At 47.6% G+C, this 20,000-nt stretch overlaps 1 protein-coding gene across 1 annotated transcript in view; it reads left to right on the top strand.

Annotated features, from left to right (window-relative positions):
- The window catches only part of LOC136674490 (mucin-6), a 12,281-nt gene extending 737 nt beyond the window's left edge, over positions 1-11,544 (top strand). The window contains exons 2-5 of the mRNA XM_066650493.1: positions 4,522-4,727; positions 5,127-7,706; positions 10,354-10,428; positions 10,858-11,544. Coding sequence (XP_066506590.1) covers positions 4,591-4,727; positions 5,127-7,706; positions 10,354-10,428; positions 10,858-11,125 — 3,060 coding nt within the window. The 5' untranslated portion in view covers positions 4,522-4,590 and the 3' untranslated portion in view covers positions 11,126-11,544. The remainder of the gene's footprint in view (positions 1-4,521; positions 4,728-5,126; positions 7,707-10,353; positions 10,429-10,857) is intronic.
- The last annotated feature ends 8,456 nt before the right edge of the window (positions 11,545-20,000 follow it).

Below are 20,000 nucleotides of genomic sequence, written 5' to 3'. Positions count from 1 at the left end.
GACAATCAACTTTGAACTCAGTCACTGCCCTATCTCTCAGCTCTAGGGTTAGTTTGATTTGCCCAGTATCCAGTATGAATTACTGATTATTCTAGGAATGTAATAAATGTGTTATAACATGATTGCAGGAGTACAGTACACAACTATCGTCATTAAAAGATACAACCAGTGTAAAATGTACCTTTAATAAAGGCATCACAGTGCTTTTAAAGTCCAGCTGTGTTCCCTAAAGACACATCATTTCCTCTTCTTCAGCGTCAGAGGTGAACATTGTTAAACTTTTATTGTAGAACTGTGTAAAATAAAATAATAAAATGCACACGTCCTAGAAACGGGGCGCATGAGATCACCACAACTTTAAAACCCTACATATGGTGCCACTGTGATCCCAAACCAAAAGTACCCTGAGGGCACCACTGCGGTGACAGTTCGAGAGTCGGAGGAGTGTAATCACATCTACATTTCTATATCCTTTCAGTGGTTGATCCATAATTTACTTATAAAGTGTTGAGCTCAATAACTGACTGCTAAACTGTGTCTATAATCAACATAAAAGGCTCAGCTCTCATCCAGTAACTGGTATGAACTGTTAGGAATGTTATAAAAGAGGTGTGCGGTCGCAGGAGTGAGGAACCGAAGTCCTTAGAGTACTAGACTCATAGTGGATACGAAATAACACACAGTAATTAAAACTAATCAGTGAATTCATACTGGATATTAAAGCTTTCTAATCACTAAGTGAACAACAAGCTACAGTTTATCTCCTCCAAAGCTTAGCATTTTCTATGAATGTAGGTGTTAGGAACTGTAGCGTGAGTCCAGTGGGCACTGCGTAATTCATAGTGGATACTCAGTAGTACATGATCGTGTAAGTGATTCGTACTGGTTCATGTGATTGATCCTTCAGCAAGTCTTTGTCTCAGACGTAACCACTATGAATTGCTGTGTACGCAACCAACGAAACGTGAAGTACGAGGTCAAAAGAGTGAGTATTATTTCGTTGAATAGCTCATAGCGCTCACAGCATTATTCGCAGTAGCTACTAAGATCGCTAACTTATCACATCCAGTAACCAGTATGAATCTCTGAAGTTATACGTTCAGGAGTGAGTCCACGTAAACTCATACTGGATACAAAATAATGACAGAGTAATTCTTACTGGACGACAAGGCCTTATTTAAGGTGCTGTTACTCAGCCCTAACCGCTATGAATCAGTAGGTAAATCACAAATGAAGTCACAAGAGTGAGGAACTGAAGCGTGAGTTTCTAGGTTATCAGTCTCAGAGGGTGCTGAATAATTCATAATGGATACTCAATAATTCACAGTACATAAACGTTACCGGGAATTAAGCCTAAGGATCGGTGACTGAATATCAGAACTATAGCTATCGTGTTTAACCCTTTTAGCGCCAGGTTAATTATCGCCAACCGCTATGAATTGCTAGGTAGAAACATACAGGAATTAAAGCGTGTGTCCTTAGATTAGTCGTCTCAAGGGGGGCGTTGAATAATTCATAGTGGATGGTGAATAATTCAGAGTACATGATAGTTACTGAGTAATTCATACTGGATAATAAGCCTTAGGATGAATAGATGAATATTGAGAGGCTAACGTATGGAGTGCTAACAGGCACGGATGCTAGTGTGTTGTTGTGGCGTGATTCACTCTCTCTCTCTCTCTCTCTCTCTCTCTCTCTCTCTCTCTCTCTCCCCTCCATCTTTTTTTAAAAAAACAGCTGCTACTTTGAGTCATGCATCAGTAACTTTTGCGGCGGTCACTGATTAATCTCCCCTTTTTTGTCGGGATTTAATGAAGTCGTTAGCAATAATGCATAAATTATCAACCTGCCCAAAGGTGGGATGAACCGGGGGGGGGGGGGGGGGGGGGGCTGTGGTCAGGGAGCAGTGCAGTGGACTCAGGGACGGTCAGAAATAAGAGCAGGAGCAAGTGACTTCATCCCAGAATCGTTGAAACACCGTTTAACTTCATGCCGCTGTCAATCTGTACATCGCAGCCCTTCAACATTAGTGACAGCACCTGAGGTTTTAGCGCAGTGGCTCGATGAGCTTTGCAGCCAGGCTTTTCCTCACCAAGAATCAGACACCTTCAGATGCACTGCCCCTCCTCTCTCTCTCTCTCTGTGTCCCTCTCCTGCTTTATCTCTGCCTCGCTCGCCCTTCTGAAACATCCAAATCAATGGAGGGAGAGCTGCACACTTCAGGTGTTCTGCTGTCAGGTCTTTGGCTGTGAAACAGAGCATTGCTGACACCCAGCTTCTTTCATATTTCACTCTTCTTCTCTCTGATCTCCACCTCTAGACTTTTCAGTGCTTCATTCAGCGATTCTGTGTCATTGCTATGCATCACTTTTACGAGTTATTACAGTTACAGTTCAAACACAATGGCGTGGCTCTGCTGTAACATCTCTGACTCAGTGACAGTGTGTGTAGAGCCTACATTTACATGTACATTACATCCATCACTGGACATGAGCATTACTCCATCACATCAGTAATTAATGCTTTAGCTTCAGGAGCGACAAGATCTTAAAACATTTGTACATACTTCACCTTTCTAATGCCTATGTGTCTGTGTGTTATTTTACAATCACTAAATGAGCTCCTGTTTACTGGTGGAGCTCTTTCCGCTTCAGTAAATCCACTCCAACTCTTATGTACCCAGCGAAGAGCTACAGAAACAGTGCCGTTATCTGTTTGAGACCATTACACAAGCACTAAATCCTGCCGTTTCTAAAGCTTCTGCAGCCAAATGCTGTAGTCTGCGCAAGTGCCCTGTGCCCTTTATGAGCATTTATACTCGTGCACTGCCCTGCCGCCAAAACACTAGGGCTGAATCACAAATATCTTCCTACACCCTACGTAGTGCACAGTGTGGGTCATACAATAACAGATCATGTTCATGAATTTGAGACTGGCTGCAGTCTCTGTAGAGTAGAGAAGAGTAGATCATATTTCTGGACTTTCTCAGTTAAGCTCTCCTCAACTTAATCCATGTTTGTCCAACTGTGGAACCGTCACAGTCAACGTGGTCTGTAACATAGTGGCACGTAGGGGGTGGCCATCAGGCTACAACATTGGGGGCGGCGTAGGGCTTGTACCTATGCAGTAGCTACACATTGCTTATGGCGAAGGTTCAACACAGGTGTAATAATGGGGGGGTGCGTAGGAGTAGTCAAGGAGTAAGGGATGGAGGTATATGCAGGAGATTTATTACAATAACTTAAAGGAAACTAGACAAAGGGAAGCTAAACAAAAGGGCTAAATACAGAGGCTAAGGAGCTAAACACAAAAGACTAGGCTAAACTATAAACAGAGCCAAACACTAAACAAGGCTCAATGCTAAACACTAAACACAGCTAAACAAAGCTAAACACTGCTAAACAAAGCTAAACACCGCTAAACACAGCTAAACACCGCTAAACACAGCTAAACACAGCTAAACACTAAACACAGCTAAACGCTAAACACAGCTAAACACAGCTGAACACAGCTAAACGCTAAACACTGCTAAACAAAGCTAAACACCGCTAAACACAACTAAACACCGCTAAACGTTAAACACAGCTAAACACCGCTAAACACTAAACACAGCTGAACACAGCTAAACGCTAAACACAGCTAAACAAAGCTAAACACCACTAAACAAGAAGGCTAAACACAGACCAAGGCTAAGGACCATCAAGCAAACATACATACATGACCCACCAACAGAAAACAGTGACAAGGACTATATAAAGACAACACCAACAAGAAACACCTGGGTACTAATTAAGACACATGACACTAGAAACACAAGGGAAGGGTATCACATGACCAGGGAACAAGCAGGTCACATGACAAGGGGAGCGCAAAAAATGAACAAAAACAGAACAGAACACAAAACAGCACGTTACATCAGGCCTCGTCCACACAGATCCATTTTTATTTAAGAACTGTGATTTTCCTCTCTCTCCAGACGAATACAAATATGGCTGCATTCTCATGTCCGTCCAGTAGGGGGCCATAGTACCTCTTAAAGAGAACCCTCAAAACACCACGATGCACAAGAGAAACATGGTGGTTTAATCCCAAATCACTCCATACTCCCTCTGTAGTGATAACGGCATTTCTGAAAACCTTCGTTTCCACCTAAAACTGTTTTCGTGTGGTCAAAATACCCAATGGTGTGATATGAACGTAGTCACCAGTTATATTACGTTCCTCTGCTTCCTCCAGGGGGCGCTGTGCATATGTACGAACCAGCAGAGTCGCTTTCCTTTCCCCAGTATACTCTGATATAGCCCTGATTTGATTATTATGCTACACTGGTTTTTCATTCTGCTGATCAGTATTCATACAAATGGCTATGTGCAGCACCAGGCAAGCTGTTCATTCACGCGCTCTTGAGCGGTTGTCATGTCCCCCCCCCGAACCAACTGCGTTCATCACATTATTCCCCTGGACACTTTCACGCTCAGGAGTCACCTCTAAGTGTAACCTTGTCCTTTGTCACCCCCTCAGAGGCAGAAGCGTGGCTTAATGCCCTGAGTTCTGCCTCGGTGGCGTCCCGCTGAGGTGGTTGCCGTGGCGATGGGGCGGCGGGCGGCCGATCTGACCACCCCGGTGCCCGTCCTGGGGGTCCCGGCTCTGGTAGGGGTCCGGGGCTGGAGGGCGCTGACGTGGACGCATCAGTGTAACGTCGGGGTTCAGACTTCACCTGCAATAAGGTCAGTGTTTGATTACGGAGATTAGATAACCTCTGGTTTGAATGCACAGAAGCGTAGAGACACGTTAGCAGCCGTTACAGACTGGAGAAATCCAAACTACAAATTAAAACCCCCTTCAGAGCTTCAGGTTTCTTTAAAATGATAACCCTGGTTGTAATGAATTGGCCAAACCAAGCCTCATCAACAGAGAGCTGCAGAAAGCTGTAATATGCAAATAAGAGCTCTGATGAATCACATTCATTCATTTGTTCCCGTGAGCTGACAAACCTCCAGATGTTCTGGATTACTTTCTGCAGCTGTTTTGATTCTCAATCTTAGCATAACACTCTAATCCTTAGCTATGACACATTCCAGCATGGCACACTGACGATGATCTCTGGTTGGTGTTGTTTTACGCAGGCCCACCCTAAGGAGCTGCCGCTCACAGTCAGAGACCCAGACGGACAGCGTTGCCGTCCAATCAGAGAAGAGGGCGAGCATGGCGCCCAACGGCCACGTCCCTAATGACCTGGGCACGGAGGTCGAGGGCAGGAAGGGCCAAAAACGGAGCATTTTCGTGAAGCAGCGGAGCCTGGAGACCAAGGCCAAGAAGGGGGTGACGTTCCAAGGTCTGGATGCAGATTTAACAAAGGACAGAGTCGTCAAAAGCGAGGCGCAGCTTCGGACAATCAAAACCAACCCTCATTTGCATGGGGGTGTGGCCAACACCAGGGCTAAAGGAAAGAAGGACGCTCGTTTCACCAATGGGAGCGTGGTGGACTCGGAGGCGATTGGTGGAATCAGCAGTGACATCAGCGAGGGGGAGGAGCCAATTCCAAAGCTCAGTTCTGTTCAATACGGGAAGAGGAAAGTTCCTCCGTGTTCTCCGCCACATCGACCCCCGCTGAGAATCTGCAGCACCTGTGGGGGGAGGCAGAATCCAGTGGCCGCGGTCATCTACAGCACCAGCAGGGGCGCCACTTCACCCACATCTGCCGGGTCTGACAGCCTCTGCTCCAGCCCCGCAGCTCCATTCATTCCTGGAAAGGACACGGGGGCTGCACTTTCTCCTCTAAGCATCCAGATGAATTCAGAGAAACTCACCACCTACAAAACTATGCAAATGGACAAAGGGTCTGCAGCAATGAGACCGCCACCTTATCCAAATATTCACATTAGTAACGACCAGCTACCGTCTTTTACACACGAGCTGGAGGTCTTAAAACTCAACAGACCTCCATCCACCAACAGATACAGGGGTGCCGGCCTCCCACATACAACTATGGACTCACAGGACAACCACGCCGCTTACACATCATCTACATCCACACACACTGTCACGGTGACTCAGGAGGTGGGTCATACACACACAGCCCCGTGTCCTACTTCACAAACACTCACAGCCCAAACGCCCATAACCCCAGTGCTAACCTTGCCTACAAATACACACAAACACAGCATAGTGACGTCGCATGTCAGAACACACACCAAAGCACCATCTAAACCACAATGCAACGGCGCACCACCCACCCTCACACACTCGAAACCTCCAACCTTGTCTCAGCTACACAGAAACCCCAACAACTGCGAATCAGACGCGATCCAGCCCACTACACCAAAGACCACATCCCAGACACACAGCGTAACACATCCCAAAGGCACTTGCCTCACCATTAACGCACATCCCAAGCCTCCAGCCACCTTGCACCCTCCCACCAGCGCTGAGGATCAAAGCTTAGCGCAGAGTCATTTGAATACGCGCCTCAAACCTCTGAGCACTTCGCTCCCTAATACAGACGTCAAAGTCCCGAACGGATTAGAGGCCGGGCAAAACACTCACCGGAGACCTTCCGTTTGCTCAGACGCAAATCCAAGCGTTAAACCTCAAATCCATTTTAGCGTGGACCCCAAGCTCTCCGCCACCTTCAACTCTAATTACTCCAGAGCTTGTAGCACTTCCACATACACTCAAACACACTCAGAGGCTAGTGACAAACGCTTACACATGGACAGCCAGACACCGCACGGTGCGAATTCGCACGCCAAGCCGCTGTGCACTCTCTCACATGTTGACACATCTCATAGCATATTAAAGATCCAAAGTGGTCCGCACTGTAATCTGTCCCCAGTTCTCCAGCCCAGCGCCGCATGCAAACCGTGTCCTGCCAAGACTATGAGCTTTTTAACCAAGCCCAACAGGGCTGAAAGCACTCAAAGCTCTGTGGAAGTGCATTCGAACAGCGGAGAGCCGTCTGGTACTTGCTGTAATGGCCTGGCGGAGGCTGCGCAAGTGGCTAAATCTGTGTCCATCAACGGAATTGGTGAATCATCCACAGCGACGACAAGCTCGGGTAAATCCGCCTCTAAAGCAGCAGCAGAATCGGCGGAAGATGTGAAAACAAGTCAGGAATCTTCAGCTGAGGCAGGGACACGTCGTCATGATCTTCATGCCAACTCCGAACATTTCCTAATCTCAGAATCGCAAACGACACACCAGCAGTTCACTCCTCAGCCATCGGTATCAGTGCGGATACCGGACACTTTCTTCCCACAGTCTTGCAGACCTCCCAAACCTTCCCATGCACCCCCTGTCCATCCAGCGTTTGAGTTATTGATCGAGGTCACCAGGAACAGAGGCGCAAACGCAGAGCCCAAGTCCAACTCACACTCACACCTGCCTTCTCAAGGTCCTCATCAGCCACGAATACCAAACCATATCCTAAAACACGACGAGCCACACCAAGGCTTCGAGACGGACTCCCAAAGCAATATTATGTTACCCATCAGCAGACCCATCCCAAACGGTTGCTGTGCCCTTACACACTACCACCCTCCATCCCTGGCCTTGCTGCTGCCCGCCTCTCTGGACTGTGGCAGGGACCAGGACCCTCAGAAGAGGCTGGAGACGGTGGAGGCCAGTCTGCAGGCCAATCAGGAGAGGATCACGACTTTGCTCAACATCATCCAGGACCTGGAGATGAGCCACGCTCTCAGCAAAGGGTGAGAAGAAAAGATTAATACAGAATTGTGTGTAAACACAACCCCAAAATACAGCTCACTTTTTATACTCAATCTGATGACACTCACACACACACTCACACACACACAGTCCAGCAAGAGGCTATATCACACGTAATCTATACTGCACAAGTCATAACTCTATGGTTTCTGAGAGTTGGGGAGGTGTGCAGAGGCTTATGCTCTTGTAGAATCTGCTTCGTTTTACATTAGAGAGTTAAATACATTAAAAAGTGGGAATAAAAAATCATTTTATTTTAAGAAAAATGTCAGAAATTCTTATTGTGAGAATACAGTGGTAACATTTCTAGTAAGATGTTGTTATAATGCGTAAATAAGGTCACTGTGGACTATGCCACTGCTTCTCATTACGCATGACCCTCTATAATGTGGTTTACAGTAGAAGGAGTCAAGAAACCTGCTGCTCATTAAAGAAACAGCAGATATTAAACATACAAAAAATAAATGGTTCTGAAACGGATTCTTTATTTTTCACTAAATTTACTGTAGAAAAACCTAAAATCTGGAGGAAATTCATTTTTACTGTGATTCATTCATTCATTATTCATTGTCTGTAACCCTTATCCAGTTCAGGGTCGCATTGGGTCCAGAGCCTACCTGGAATCATTGGGCGCAAGGTGCGAATACAAACTGGAGGGGGCGCTAGTCCTTCACAGAGCAACACAGACACACACACACACACTCACTCACACACTCACACCTACGGACAATTTGAGTCACCAATCCACCTACCAACATGGAGAAAACCCACGCAGACACAGGGAGAGCACACCACACTCCTCACAGACAGTCACCCGGAGGAAATCCACGCAGACACAGAGAGAACACACCACATTCCTCACAGACAGTCACCCAGAGGAAACCCACACAGACACAGAGAGAACACACCACACTCCTCACAGACATTCACCCGGAGGAAACCCACACAAACACAGAGAGAACACACCACACTCCTCACAGACATTCACCCAGAGGAAACCCACACAGACACAGAGAGAACACACCACACTCCTCACAGACATTCACCCGGAGGAAACCCACGCTGACACAGAGAGAACACACCACACTCCTCACAGACAGTCACCCGGAGGAAACCCACGCAGACACAGGGAGAACACACCACACTCCTCACAGACAGTCACCCGGAGGAAACCCACACAGACACAGAGAGAACACACCACACTCCTCACAGACATTCACCCGGAGGAAACCCACACAAACACAGAGAGAACACACCACACTCCTCACAGACATTCACCCGGAGGAAACCCACACAGACACAGAGAGAACACACCACACTCCTCACAGACATTCACCCGGAGGAAACCCACGCTGACACAGAGAGAACACACCACACTCCTCACAGACAGTCACCCGGAGGAAACCCACGCAGACACAGGGAGAACACACCACACTCCTCACAGACAGTCACCCGGAGGAAACCCACACAGACACAGAGAGAACACACCACACTCCTCACAGACATTCACCCGGAGGAAACCCACACAAACACAGAGAGAACACACCACACTCCTCACAGACATTCACCCGGAGGAAACCCACGCTGACACAGAGAGAACACACCACACTCCTCACAGACAGTCACCCGGAGGAAACCCACGCTGACACAGAGAGAACACACCACACTCCTCACAGACAGTCACCCGGAGGAAACCCACGCAGACACAGGGAGAACACACCACACTCCTCACAGACAGTCACCCGGAGGAAACCCACACAGACACAGGGAGAACACACCACACTCCTCACAGACATTCACCCGGAGGAAACCCACGCTGACACAGAGAGAACACACCACACTCCTCACAGACAGTCACCCGGAGGAAACCCACGCTGACACAGAGAGAACACACCACACTCCTCACAGACAGTCACCCGGAGGAAACCCACGCTGACACAGAGAGAACACACCACACTCCTCACAGACAGTCACCCGGAGGAAACCCACGCAGACACAGGGAGACACATCCTTTAATGCACTATCCTTAGAACTTCTCAACTGAAGCCCATTTACTCCATCAACAGATTAAAATTTTCACCGTGACACAAACCCACACCCACTCACAGTTTTCAAATGGGAGTGTTGTCAGATACAGGTGTGTGCTCTGCTGTTCTACTCTTCTGTCTAACACAGAGTTAAATGACCACTTGGTTCGTTCAGATTGGCCACAGATCAGTTTACTCTACTCTGACTAGACCTCCATTCTGCTTTAACACAGCTTTCAGTCGGATCATTAGTACGTTACCAAACTGCTGGTAAACGTAGCCGTTGTGAGCGACTGAGAAACAGACCCTGAGAGGGAGAGAAGGAGGAAAATCACATCTGAAAGTGCTACACAGAGGTGTGAGTAGGATACCGAACGAGAAAAAGTGATTGCAGCTAATATCAAGAGGAGAGCAGCATACAGAATAGCTTGTCAAACGCTTTTCTGCCCTCTCGTAATGCAGTGTAGTCAGCTCTGCGAGAAGGTCCGGCACTTTTTAACAGGCCCTCGAGGGCCATTAAAGTGGTGATGGAGAGGCTGGAGGCACAGTAATACCTGCCTCATTCCTCTCCTTGCCGCCACCTGTTGTTTCTTCCCCGCAGACGCCGATGTTTCCGGACTGGACAGGACCTCAGCGACTGCTCCACCTGCCAGGAGACGGCCTGCATCATCTACAGGTGACAAGCTTCACCGTTTAAACAACCTTCCCAACAAGGAGCACCTTTCAGCTCCTATTTCGATTGGTTTAGGACCTCCTCAAAAGACATGAAATGAAAAACAGCACCCTGTATGTAATCCTAAAAACATCCAATGCCAGTGACTCAATGCCCCCGGCACTGGGCTGTGGATCTGTGATCTATAAGTGATGGAGCTCCATTATAACCCACTTGCTGATCCAGTACCACACCTTGTGAGTGCTGAATACCATCAGATCCTCACAGAGAGATGTCCCCAGCATCTCTAAGAAGGATTTAGACTAGAAGAAAGTAGTAAAGACAGTTAATACATGTCGTATTTAACATATTGGATAACTAGTGATCGTATGCTTATTATATGCAGTTGTTGTAAGAAACACAAACCCATGTGTCTCTCTTTCCTGCTTCTAGTGTGGAGTACGACTTCAGAAAGCAGGAGCGACAGCTCAAAGAGGTCCTAGACCCTCTGGATTCCCCAGTGAGAGAGATACAGGACGGAGGCCACCCCATTTTCCTACATTTCCCCGTTTCCCAGATCCATGACGAGGCACCTTTGCTTCCCAGTGTTTTAACTTCCCCTGCCACTGAGCACGAGCCCAAACCCAAGGCCAAAGTCAAGAGCAAGAAGCTGTGTCGGAAGTTCTTTGGCTGGCTGCCACGAAAAGTCCAGAGGAAATAGGCCGGTCCTGATGTACCTCTTCTCCCCTGCTTCTCTTCAAATGACGCGCAAAAGGTGACCAGGAGGAAAGCTTCTGGTACGATATCCGTCTACTTCAAAAGGGGAGTCCTCTGACTGCAGTCTTGAAAAGGGACGGTGTCAGGGACGGTATCCACTGTGGACAATTTGCACTACGAGACCTGAATGCCAAGTGTGGACTGCGCAACTTCACTCGGTCCCTTCACCCGAGTAGTGACATCACACACAGAGCAAAGACGCTTGTCTGTGTGGATCATGCTTTTTGTTCGGGACGCGAAACGCAGACCAACATCACCACGACTAATTTTGGGAGTAACCACTTTTTTTCTTCGAACATTTCGTGTGGATTATGGAGACACAGATAAAAGAGGACAACAGGGGGCTTCCGTCACCGTTTGATCCTTTGTTTTCCGACGCATCTAATCTTCATAAAAATAAAGCAGAGATTCCAGCATTGGGCCTGTGTCTTTGGAGCTTTAATCCGTCGTCCGCGGGGGTAGAATGCCTCTTCTGTCGTGTGGCCTTTATCTCACCCACAACACTATAGCAACCGCTAACATTAGCAGTGGGGGTCTATAACTCCAGGCAAATTACACAAACGTGTGAGGCACCAGAGATCATGCAGCTCCTACTGGCAACAAGCAGTTGGCTTGAAATGATTTAAAAACCTACTAAACATCTCTTTTCTTTCATTGTTTAAGAACAAAGACACACCATAATACACTAGCTAGCTAATCAGGACTCTTGAATGCAACCACAAAATATATTTTTAAAGAAATACTCATGTCTTGGAGATCTATTCATGTTGTTTGGGATGCCAGAAATCAGCTGCTGAATATTAGTTAGCTATGTCGATGTGCCACATTTCAGTTTTCCAAAACAAAAACCCAACAACAACTAGAAAGCTAACAATGATGAAATCATTTCTGACGTGTGTGTATTTGGTAGTTTGGAGTGTGTATATTAGCATAAACTGCTCACCTACCTTTAGCTTCCCCATGCTACAAATCCATTCCAAATAAGAAAAAAAAAAAAGACGAAGAGCTGGCTACTCTGAGGCTACGTTCACACTGGTACGTTTATTCACTTCGCCTCCTTCACAAAATACCCAAAGATCATATTTGTGAGACTATTCACTTAAGAAATCTGGAAATACATGCATTAATATGAGTGTATGTCGACTGCAGTGGCGGATGCTGGTGTTTCAAGGAGGGGAAGCTCAATTTCGGTCTACATCATAAAATGTGTGGGTTTATTTATACGTGAACTCTACCCTCCGTTCCTTTTTAAGAAAATGGTCTGTGACCCTGTCGTACCAACAACGCGTCTTTTCCAGGGACTTGACTAGTGTCCTCTCAATGGCCAGCAGATCTAGGCTGCTTAAACGGCCTTGGCCCATGTGAAGTGTGTCCGCCTGTGCTCCCACGGATCTTTACTCCAAAAGGATCGCTGATTCGCTCATTTCGCTGTCAATCAAAAAGGGATTCAGCCTCAGACAGATCATCCAATCATCATGCAGAAGCTGAGCGTCCGGGCCAGCCGAGGCCAGCCCACTGCCCCATAGACCCCCAGAGACGCTGAGCGTCCGATGGGCGGGACAAAGCCCAGCATTTATCCAATGACTCGTCTCGTTTCGCTGCTTCACTATTGAACACTGTTTAAAGCACTGTGAAGCTGCGGGAATGATTGAGAGGAAAGCCGCGTCTTTACCAGTGATAAGAAGCTGATTCTGAACAAAAGTAGAGCGCGTTTTAGTTCATATTTATTCACTGACATGTACACAACAGTATATATTTGATCACTTATTTTTTTACATTTTAGGGGAAGCTGAGCTTCTCTTGCAGTCTTAGAGCCATCGCCACTGGTCGACTGAATGTTAAGAAGAAAAAGCAAAAAACAAAAAGCCACTCAGCTTTACCTGCGGCACCAAGAGATCAGCTGAAGTGTCTCCCTCCACCCCACGTAGTGCACAGTGCAGGTCACTGAATGATGATTACTGCAGTCACGTAGTGCATTGTGTTTAGAATTCTAAATCAGTTTATTCTTGGGTATGTGCTTCACGTATTGAACAAATGCCCTGTCTGGGTGTCGTTTTATAATCTGTGAAGCGCACCATGTAGAAAGTTGTCTCCGTTGTGTTTACCGAGCTCTCTGCTGGGACCGGAGGTGACAGCACCCGATGCATGAAATCTGATCTGAGCGTTCGCGTTCGGGATTCACGCTCTTGAATCAGATAAGCATCAGATCAAGCAGCACAACTGATTATTAAAAAAACAACAACTAATTAACAGAAAAAACCTGATCTGACATCTCCATGCAGCCATTAAAAAAGAAACGGAATCACATTAAGGAGAAAAACAAAACAAAAATAATCAGATGAGTCACTTCAGTAATGTGAAGCTAACCCGAGATAAACAGCTGAATCCTTGTATGAATTGCTAAGTATTCATTGACCTCAAGGATGCCAGCACCGTCCATCTTCTGTAACCCTGTGTCTATCGCTTACGTTCCCTGCAGCTGGGTACTTACCCTAATTAGACCCCGCCCCCACCCCCTACTTTGAAAGTCAGGGGATGAATGCCGGGTTTATTAAAGCTGTAGGGGGAGGGCCTGTCCCTGTTGTCCTCTCAGTAAACTCCGCCTACACTCACTCGATTGCTTTGTGTTTACAAAACAACAACACGCCCACCAGCGAGGCAGCATGCAGCTGTCAAACAGCGGGTCTCTCCCAGCATTCTGCTGGTGGGAGGCGGCTAAATGAGACTCATCATTGCTCCCGGTGGCCCCTCGGGGAAATGCACACTTTGCCAGAGGTCTCAAAAGCCCAGAACAATCTGAGGCCTTACAGGCTTTAAAAAAAAACAAAAAAAAAACTTGGGATTGAAACAAAAGGCACGCTGGAAGGGTTCACTGAGGCATGATGGAAAAACCTGCGGTGAATTTATGTTCAGGGTCCAGACATGTCTATAGTGAGTCTCTCCGTCCCCGTCTCTCTCTCTCTCTGAGTCTCAAGTGTCTCTCTCAATCTCTACAGCTCTGTTTTTGAATGCCCCTGCTCTTCCCCCCACCGACAACAAACACACACCCACACCCACACACCCCCACACACACAAACCCATGCCCTAGTAACTTTCTCTGATGAATAAGCCACTGCCAGGGGCAGCGTGCCATTTTGGAATAGATTTTTGTCTTAACTTAGATTCCAGGAGGAAAATATATAAATAAAAAAAAGGAGGCAGCGGAGCGTCGAGCCGCAGTGGCTGTAACGTGACGGGAGCTTTAAATGTCAGGGGCTCGGTTCAGCTCCACTGCAGGCTCCAGACCCCTCTCTCAGAGACAAAGAGCAAGTGGCCCTCGCGGCCGGACGTCAGCCGGCTCCAGAGGGAGGAGGGTCCACCGGAATTGGTCGGGGGCACAGATGTCAGAACTTAGGCTTTTTGATACAGTTTAACCCTTTGATGGAGACACTCAAGGCTCAAAGTAACCATCAATGAGTCGGTAGGGGGTATCCACATAAGGCTGGGCATCCTGTGTTTCCATAAACCAGAACGGACACTCAGTTTAAACATTAAATCTCTAATAGGAATATGACCCTGTGTGTGTTGTGACTCCTATACGACCGTGAAAGAGTTAATCTGCAGCTATCTCAAAGGTTCGGGACGATTGGACCGATATCTTGTCCCATTACCTTCATTCTCCTGAATAAAATGACCGTACTGCGGAGAGAAGGCTTTGTTCTGACAGCGAGAGTCCAGAACACAGAGGAGCTGAGGAGGTTCCAGGAGCTGCAGTTTCTGGCGACTGATCAACAGCTCTAACTGCAGCAGTCGTACAGTACAAATGATTTACGGGTCAAACTCTGCACTGCTACAGAGTGCTGGAGTATCTTCCTGCTCACTGGTGTGTGTGTGTGTGTGAGAACCAGCCTGAGGCAGAGCAGCAGAATATGAGGCAATAATAACATCAAGTGTGTGTGTTTATATGAGTTTCAACAATTTTGCTCTCTGGTTGCAGTCTCTCTCTCTAGCCCCTTGTTCCTCTCTCTAAATGGAAGTGGTCTTGTCTGTTTGAGTCAGCCAAAACAAGCCTGAGATACTGTGTGTGTGTGTGTGTGTGAGAGAGAGAGAGAGAGAGAGAGAGAGAGAGAGAGAGAGAGAGAGAGAGAGAGAGGAGATGGTGGGAGGGTGGGATCTGGGTGCACTTGTCCCACCACCCCTCCTTCTCATTTCCAGGGGCTGCCTCTTGGTGGTGTGTGTGTGTGTGTGTGTGTGTGTGATGAAATCAGTATTCATAGAGACAAGAATTAGAGGCGACAGAACACTGCACCAGGGCGCAAGTATCTCTCTCTCTCTCTCTCTCTCTCAAAGACGCACAGACACACACTCCACAATTAAAAAAAACATTAATAAAAACACACACACACACCACACACACACACACACACACACACAAACACACAGACAAACCCATCTAATGAACATTTCGTTTACGTTACTGGAGGGGGAGGACAAAAATAATAACAACAACAACAACAACCACACACACACACACACACACACACAGGGAATATTACTAGTGTAGAATATTAGAAACATTAAATAACCCACTCACACAAGGAAGAGAAAGTCAAAGGAACCTGGGACTGACTGATACCTCTGAGCTGTAAATGTGATTCTTAGCCGAACTAATCCTTTTAATCTCACACCTCTGGTCAGATGTCAGGGGTTTCACCACTCAGTTCTGATCTGTCATCGGAGTGTGTGGCTGTGAGATATATGTGCGAGGTCACACACACACACAGCCATAAAGAAAAGAGAAGGCCACAGTGGAGAGACAACGTTACATAAGGGCCATCGTGCAAAAACCAGGCGGAGACGCCGCTTTAATAATAAGGCGTCAGAGCGGAGAGCGCTCCACTGTTTCAGGAACAAATAAAATAATTGGCTTCAATCATGTGTCAAAAGCACAGTCAGTAAGAAGCTCTTTTCCTTGAGAGCGTCGTTAATGAGCGCATCCGCCACGGAGAAATTCTCCAATCCGTCTGGGTGTGCGGAAATTTAATGAGGGTGTGTGAATTTCTCATTTCGACCCGTTTAATAAAATCAGAGAGAGGGAGGAAACAGAGATGGAGTTAAAGAGGGAATTATGAAGAACGTTCTTTATTCAGTGATGGTTCACATTAACGTATGGATCTGGAGCCCACCACCACACACACACACACACACACACACACACACACTGTGAAATAAACACCCCCCACACCCACACACTGAAATAAACACCCCCCCCCCACACACACACACACACACAACCCACACCCTGTGAAATAAGACCCCCCCCCCCACACTGTGAAGTAAGACCCCCCCACACACACACCCATACACTGTGAAATAAGACCCCCCCCACACACTGTGAAATAAGACCCCCCCACACACACACACCCATACACTGTGAAATAAGAACCCCCCACACACACAGTGAAATAAGACCCCCCCCCCCCCCCCACACACACACACACTGTGAAATAAGACCCCCCACACACACACACACCCATACACTGTGAAATAAGACCCCCCACACACACACAGTGAAATAAGACCCCCCCCCACACACACACACACACTGTGAAATAAGACCCCCCCCCACACACACACACCCATACACTGTGAAATAAGACCCCCCCACACACACACACCCATACACTGTGAAATAAGACCCCCCCCCCACACACAGTGAAATAAGACCCCCCCCCCACACACACACACACACTGTGAAATAAGACCCCCCACACACACACACACCCATACACTGTGAAATAAGACCCCCCCCCCACACACAGTGAAATAAGACCCCCCCCCCCCCCCACACACACACACACTGTGAAATAAGACCCCCCCCCACACACACACCCCATACACTGTGAAATGAGACCCCCCCCACACACACACACCCACACACTGTGAAATAAGACCCCCCCCACACACACACACCCATACACTGTGAAATAAGACCCCCCCCACACACACAGTGAAATAAGACCCCCCCCCACACACACACACACACTGTGAAATAAGACCCCCCCCCCCACACACACACCCATACACTGAAATAAGACCCCCCCCACACACACAGTGAAATAAGACCCCCCCCCCCCACACACACCCATACACTGTGAAATAAGACCCCCCCACACACACACACCCATACACTGTGAAATAAGACCCCCCCACACACACACACCCATACACTGTGAAATAAGACCCCCCACACACACACAGTGAAATAAGACCCCCCCCACACACACACACTGTGAAATAAGACCCCCCCCACACACACAGTGAAATAAGACCCCCCCACACACACACACTGTGAAATAAGACCCCCCCCACACACACACACCCATACACTGTGAAATAAGACCCCCCCCACACACACAGTGAAATAAGACCCCCCCACACACACACACACTGTGAAATAAGAACCCCCCACACACACACACAGTGAAATAAGACCCCCCCACACACACAGTGAAATAAGACCCCCCCCCACACACACACACTGTGAAATAGACCCCCCCCACACACACAGTGAAATAAGACCCCCCCCCACACACACACACTGTGAAATAAGACCCCCCCCACACACACAGTGAAATAAGACCCCCCCCCACACACACACACTGTGAAATAAGACCCCCCCCCACACACACAGTGAAATAAGACCCCCCCACACACACAGTGAAATAAGACCCCCCCACACACACACACACTGTGAAATAAGAACCCCCCCCCCCCACACCACACACACCTGTGAAATAAGACCCCCCCCACACTGTGAAATAAGACCCCCCCCACACACACAGTGAAATAAGACCCCCCCCCACACACACACTGTGAAATAAGACCCCCCCACACACACACACACTGTGAAATAAGACCCCCCCCACACACACACACTGTGAAATAAGACCCCCCACACACACACACTGTGAAATAAGACCCCCCCCACACACATACACGTGAAATAAGACCCCCCCCACACACACACACTGTGAACCTCCCACCACTCATTCTGAGCACTACCCAAGTCAGAAACACAGGGCAAATGACTCTGCTCCGCTCCTGACGTCAAGTGCAGAGACTTTAGAATGGCCCCACCCCCTCGTCTGAGTCTGTCCAATCACAGCGCTGGACCCGTGTTTATGTGAGAGCGCAAAGACGAGGTTAAACTCAGCAAAACAGACACAACGAGCGCGGAGAAATAAGAGCACTGAGTAAAAACGGAGAAGAAAGAGAACAGAGTGAAAACGGCTAAAAACCAGAGCTTCTGCTCCTCGCTCCTCACTGCTGTGCGCTCGGGGTCGGGGTGAACAGCGAGCGGCTCATTATCATTTAAAGGAACAGGGCGTTCTGAACAGGGGCTGTTTACACAGGGGGAGAACACTGCAACGCATGCTGATCAATTTGAATAGCGTTTAAAGGATTATTTTGGCCCAAAATGAATGTTCCACCTCATACCAGTGAAGACATGTTTTGTATTGTGAGTTCTTCACTGGAGCTACGTGGCTAATGAAGCTAACAAGGAACTCAAGTGTAAGTACCAGGATACCTTCGCCTAAATAACCAACACAAAATACTGGAATCCAACCGTAACAAACTCCTCTGTTGCCTCCAACAAACTTGATTATGTTTGTTAACTATTAACATGCCCAGTCATTCTCCAAAACACTGCTGCTAGTGTTTATATCTTTACCCTGTACTTATCCTCAGTCTGCTCCATCTCTCTATGTAAAACATAGGAAAATCAAAATTAACTTTTTCTTAAACACATTTTCCAAACAAAACTGTGGAGAATAAGAAAACAATGTAGATTTTAACTGCAAGCTTTTGATCTAATTAACAAATGAAGAGAAGAGAGTTTTGGTTGATGTTTTCAGAGAAGCTTTAGAGGAACTGGCCCAAAATAAGAGAAGGGAACCTCAAGAGACAAGCCCTGGAGATGTTACCAGATCACCAGCTTAGTCTTACACCAAACCACTGAGAGGAGCTCTGAAGACTGAGCCACGAGAGACTCCAAGCACCCGGGTGAGTAGAGCCGAGCTAGTCCAGGTGATCTGGGTTGTCTCAATTAAAGTGGAGAGGCTGATTTCTACCTCCCTCTAGTGTTGGGCTAAGGTAGAGCTGGCTGCCACTTTCTGAAAAGATAATACACAATCAATCCAGAAGACCACTGCATTTATTGCAGCCCCATGTTCTGTCACAAGGAAACAATCTTAAACCTAGTCCCAAATGCCCTATGGTTGCTTGGTTTACACGTGTGTGTTTGGGTCAATGGTGTGTGGTTAGATGGCTGTAAACAAAACTGTTGTTTCTGACAGGTCCTCACCTGTATCTCTAAGAATAATAGGTAGTAGGCCTCTGCTGAGTCTCATATAGTGCCTTTCCACTGCATGGTACCCCGTCTCTAAGGGGAACAGTGGTCTTTGGAAACCACAACAACGGCGGTGGTAACGTTAAGCGGTGTTTACTCATGGTGTATCGGCGTGTTGTTGTTGTTTGGGACTGAACACAGCTCCGTCATCAGTTCAGACAGATCAGTAGAGTTTGTTCCTTCCTTGTTGCAGCGTCCAGCTCTCGCTGGATTCTTTCGTCGGCCACCGATCCGAGGAGCGTTTGAACCTCTTCAAAAGACCACGGCGTCATTTTATGAGCTGCCGTCGTGAGTCGGATAAAAACAAACGTGATCTCTGCTGCAGCTGGAGATTTTACAGATGGAGAGTTGGTGCTGGTCGTCTGCGTCGCGTGGCGTAGAGTGACGACTCTCTCTGGACGATCAGCGCTCTGCAAGGTTTACACGC

This window comes from Hoplias malabaricus, chromosome 18 (genome assembly GCF_029633855.1).
Source record: "Hoplias malabaricus isolate fHopMal1 chromosome 18, fHopMal1.hap1, whole genome shotgun sequence".
Lineage (NCBI taxonomy): Eukaryota > Metazoa > Chordata > Actinopteri > Characiformes > Erythrinidae > Hoplias > Hoplias malabaricus.
Note: the sequence above shows the minus strand (reverse complement) of the source record. Positions and strands in the feature narration are given on the sequence as shown.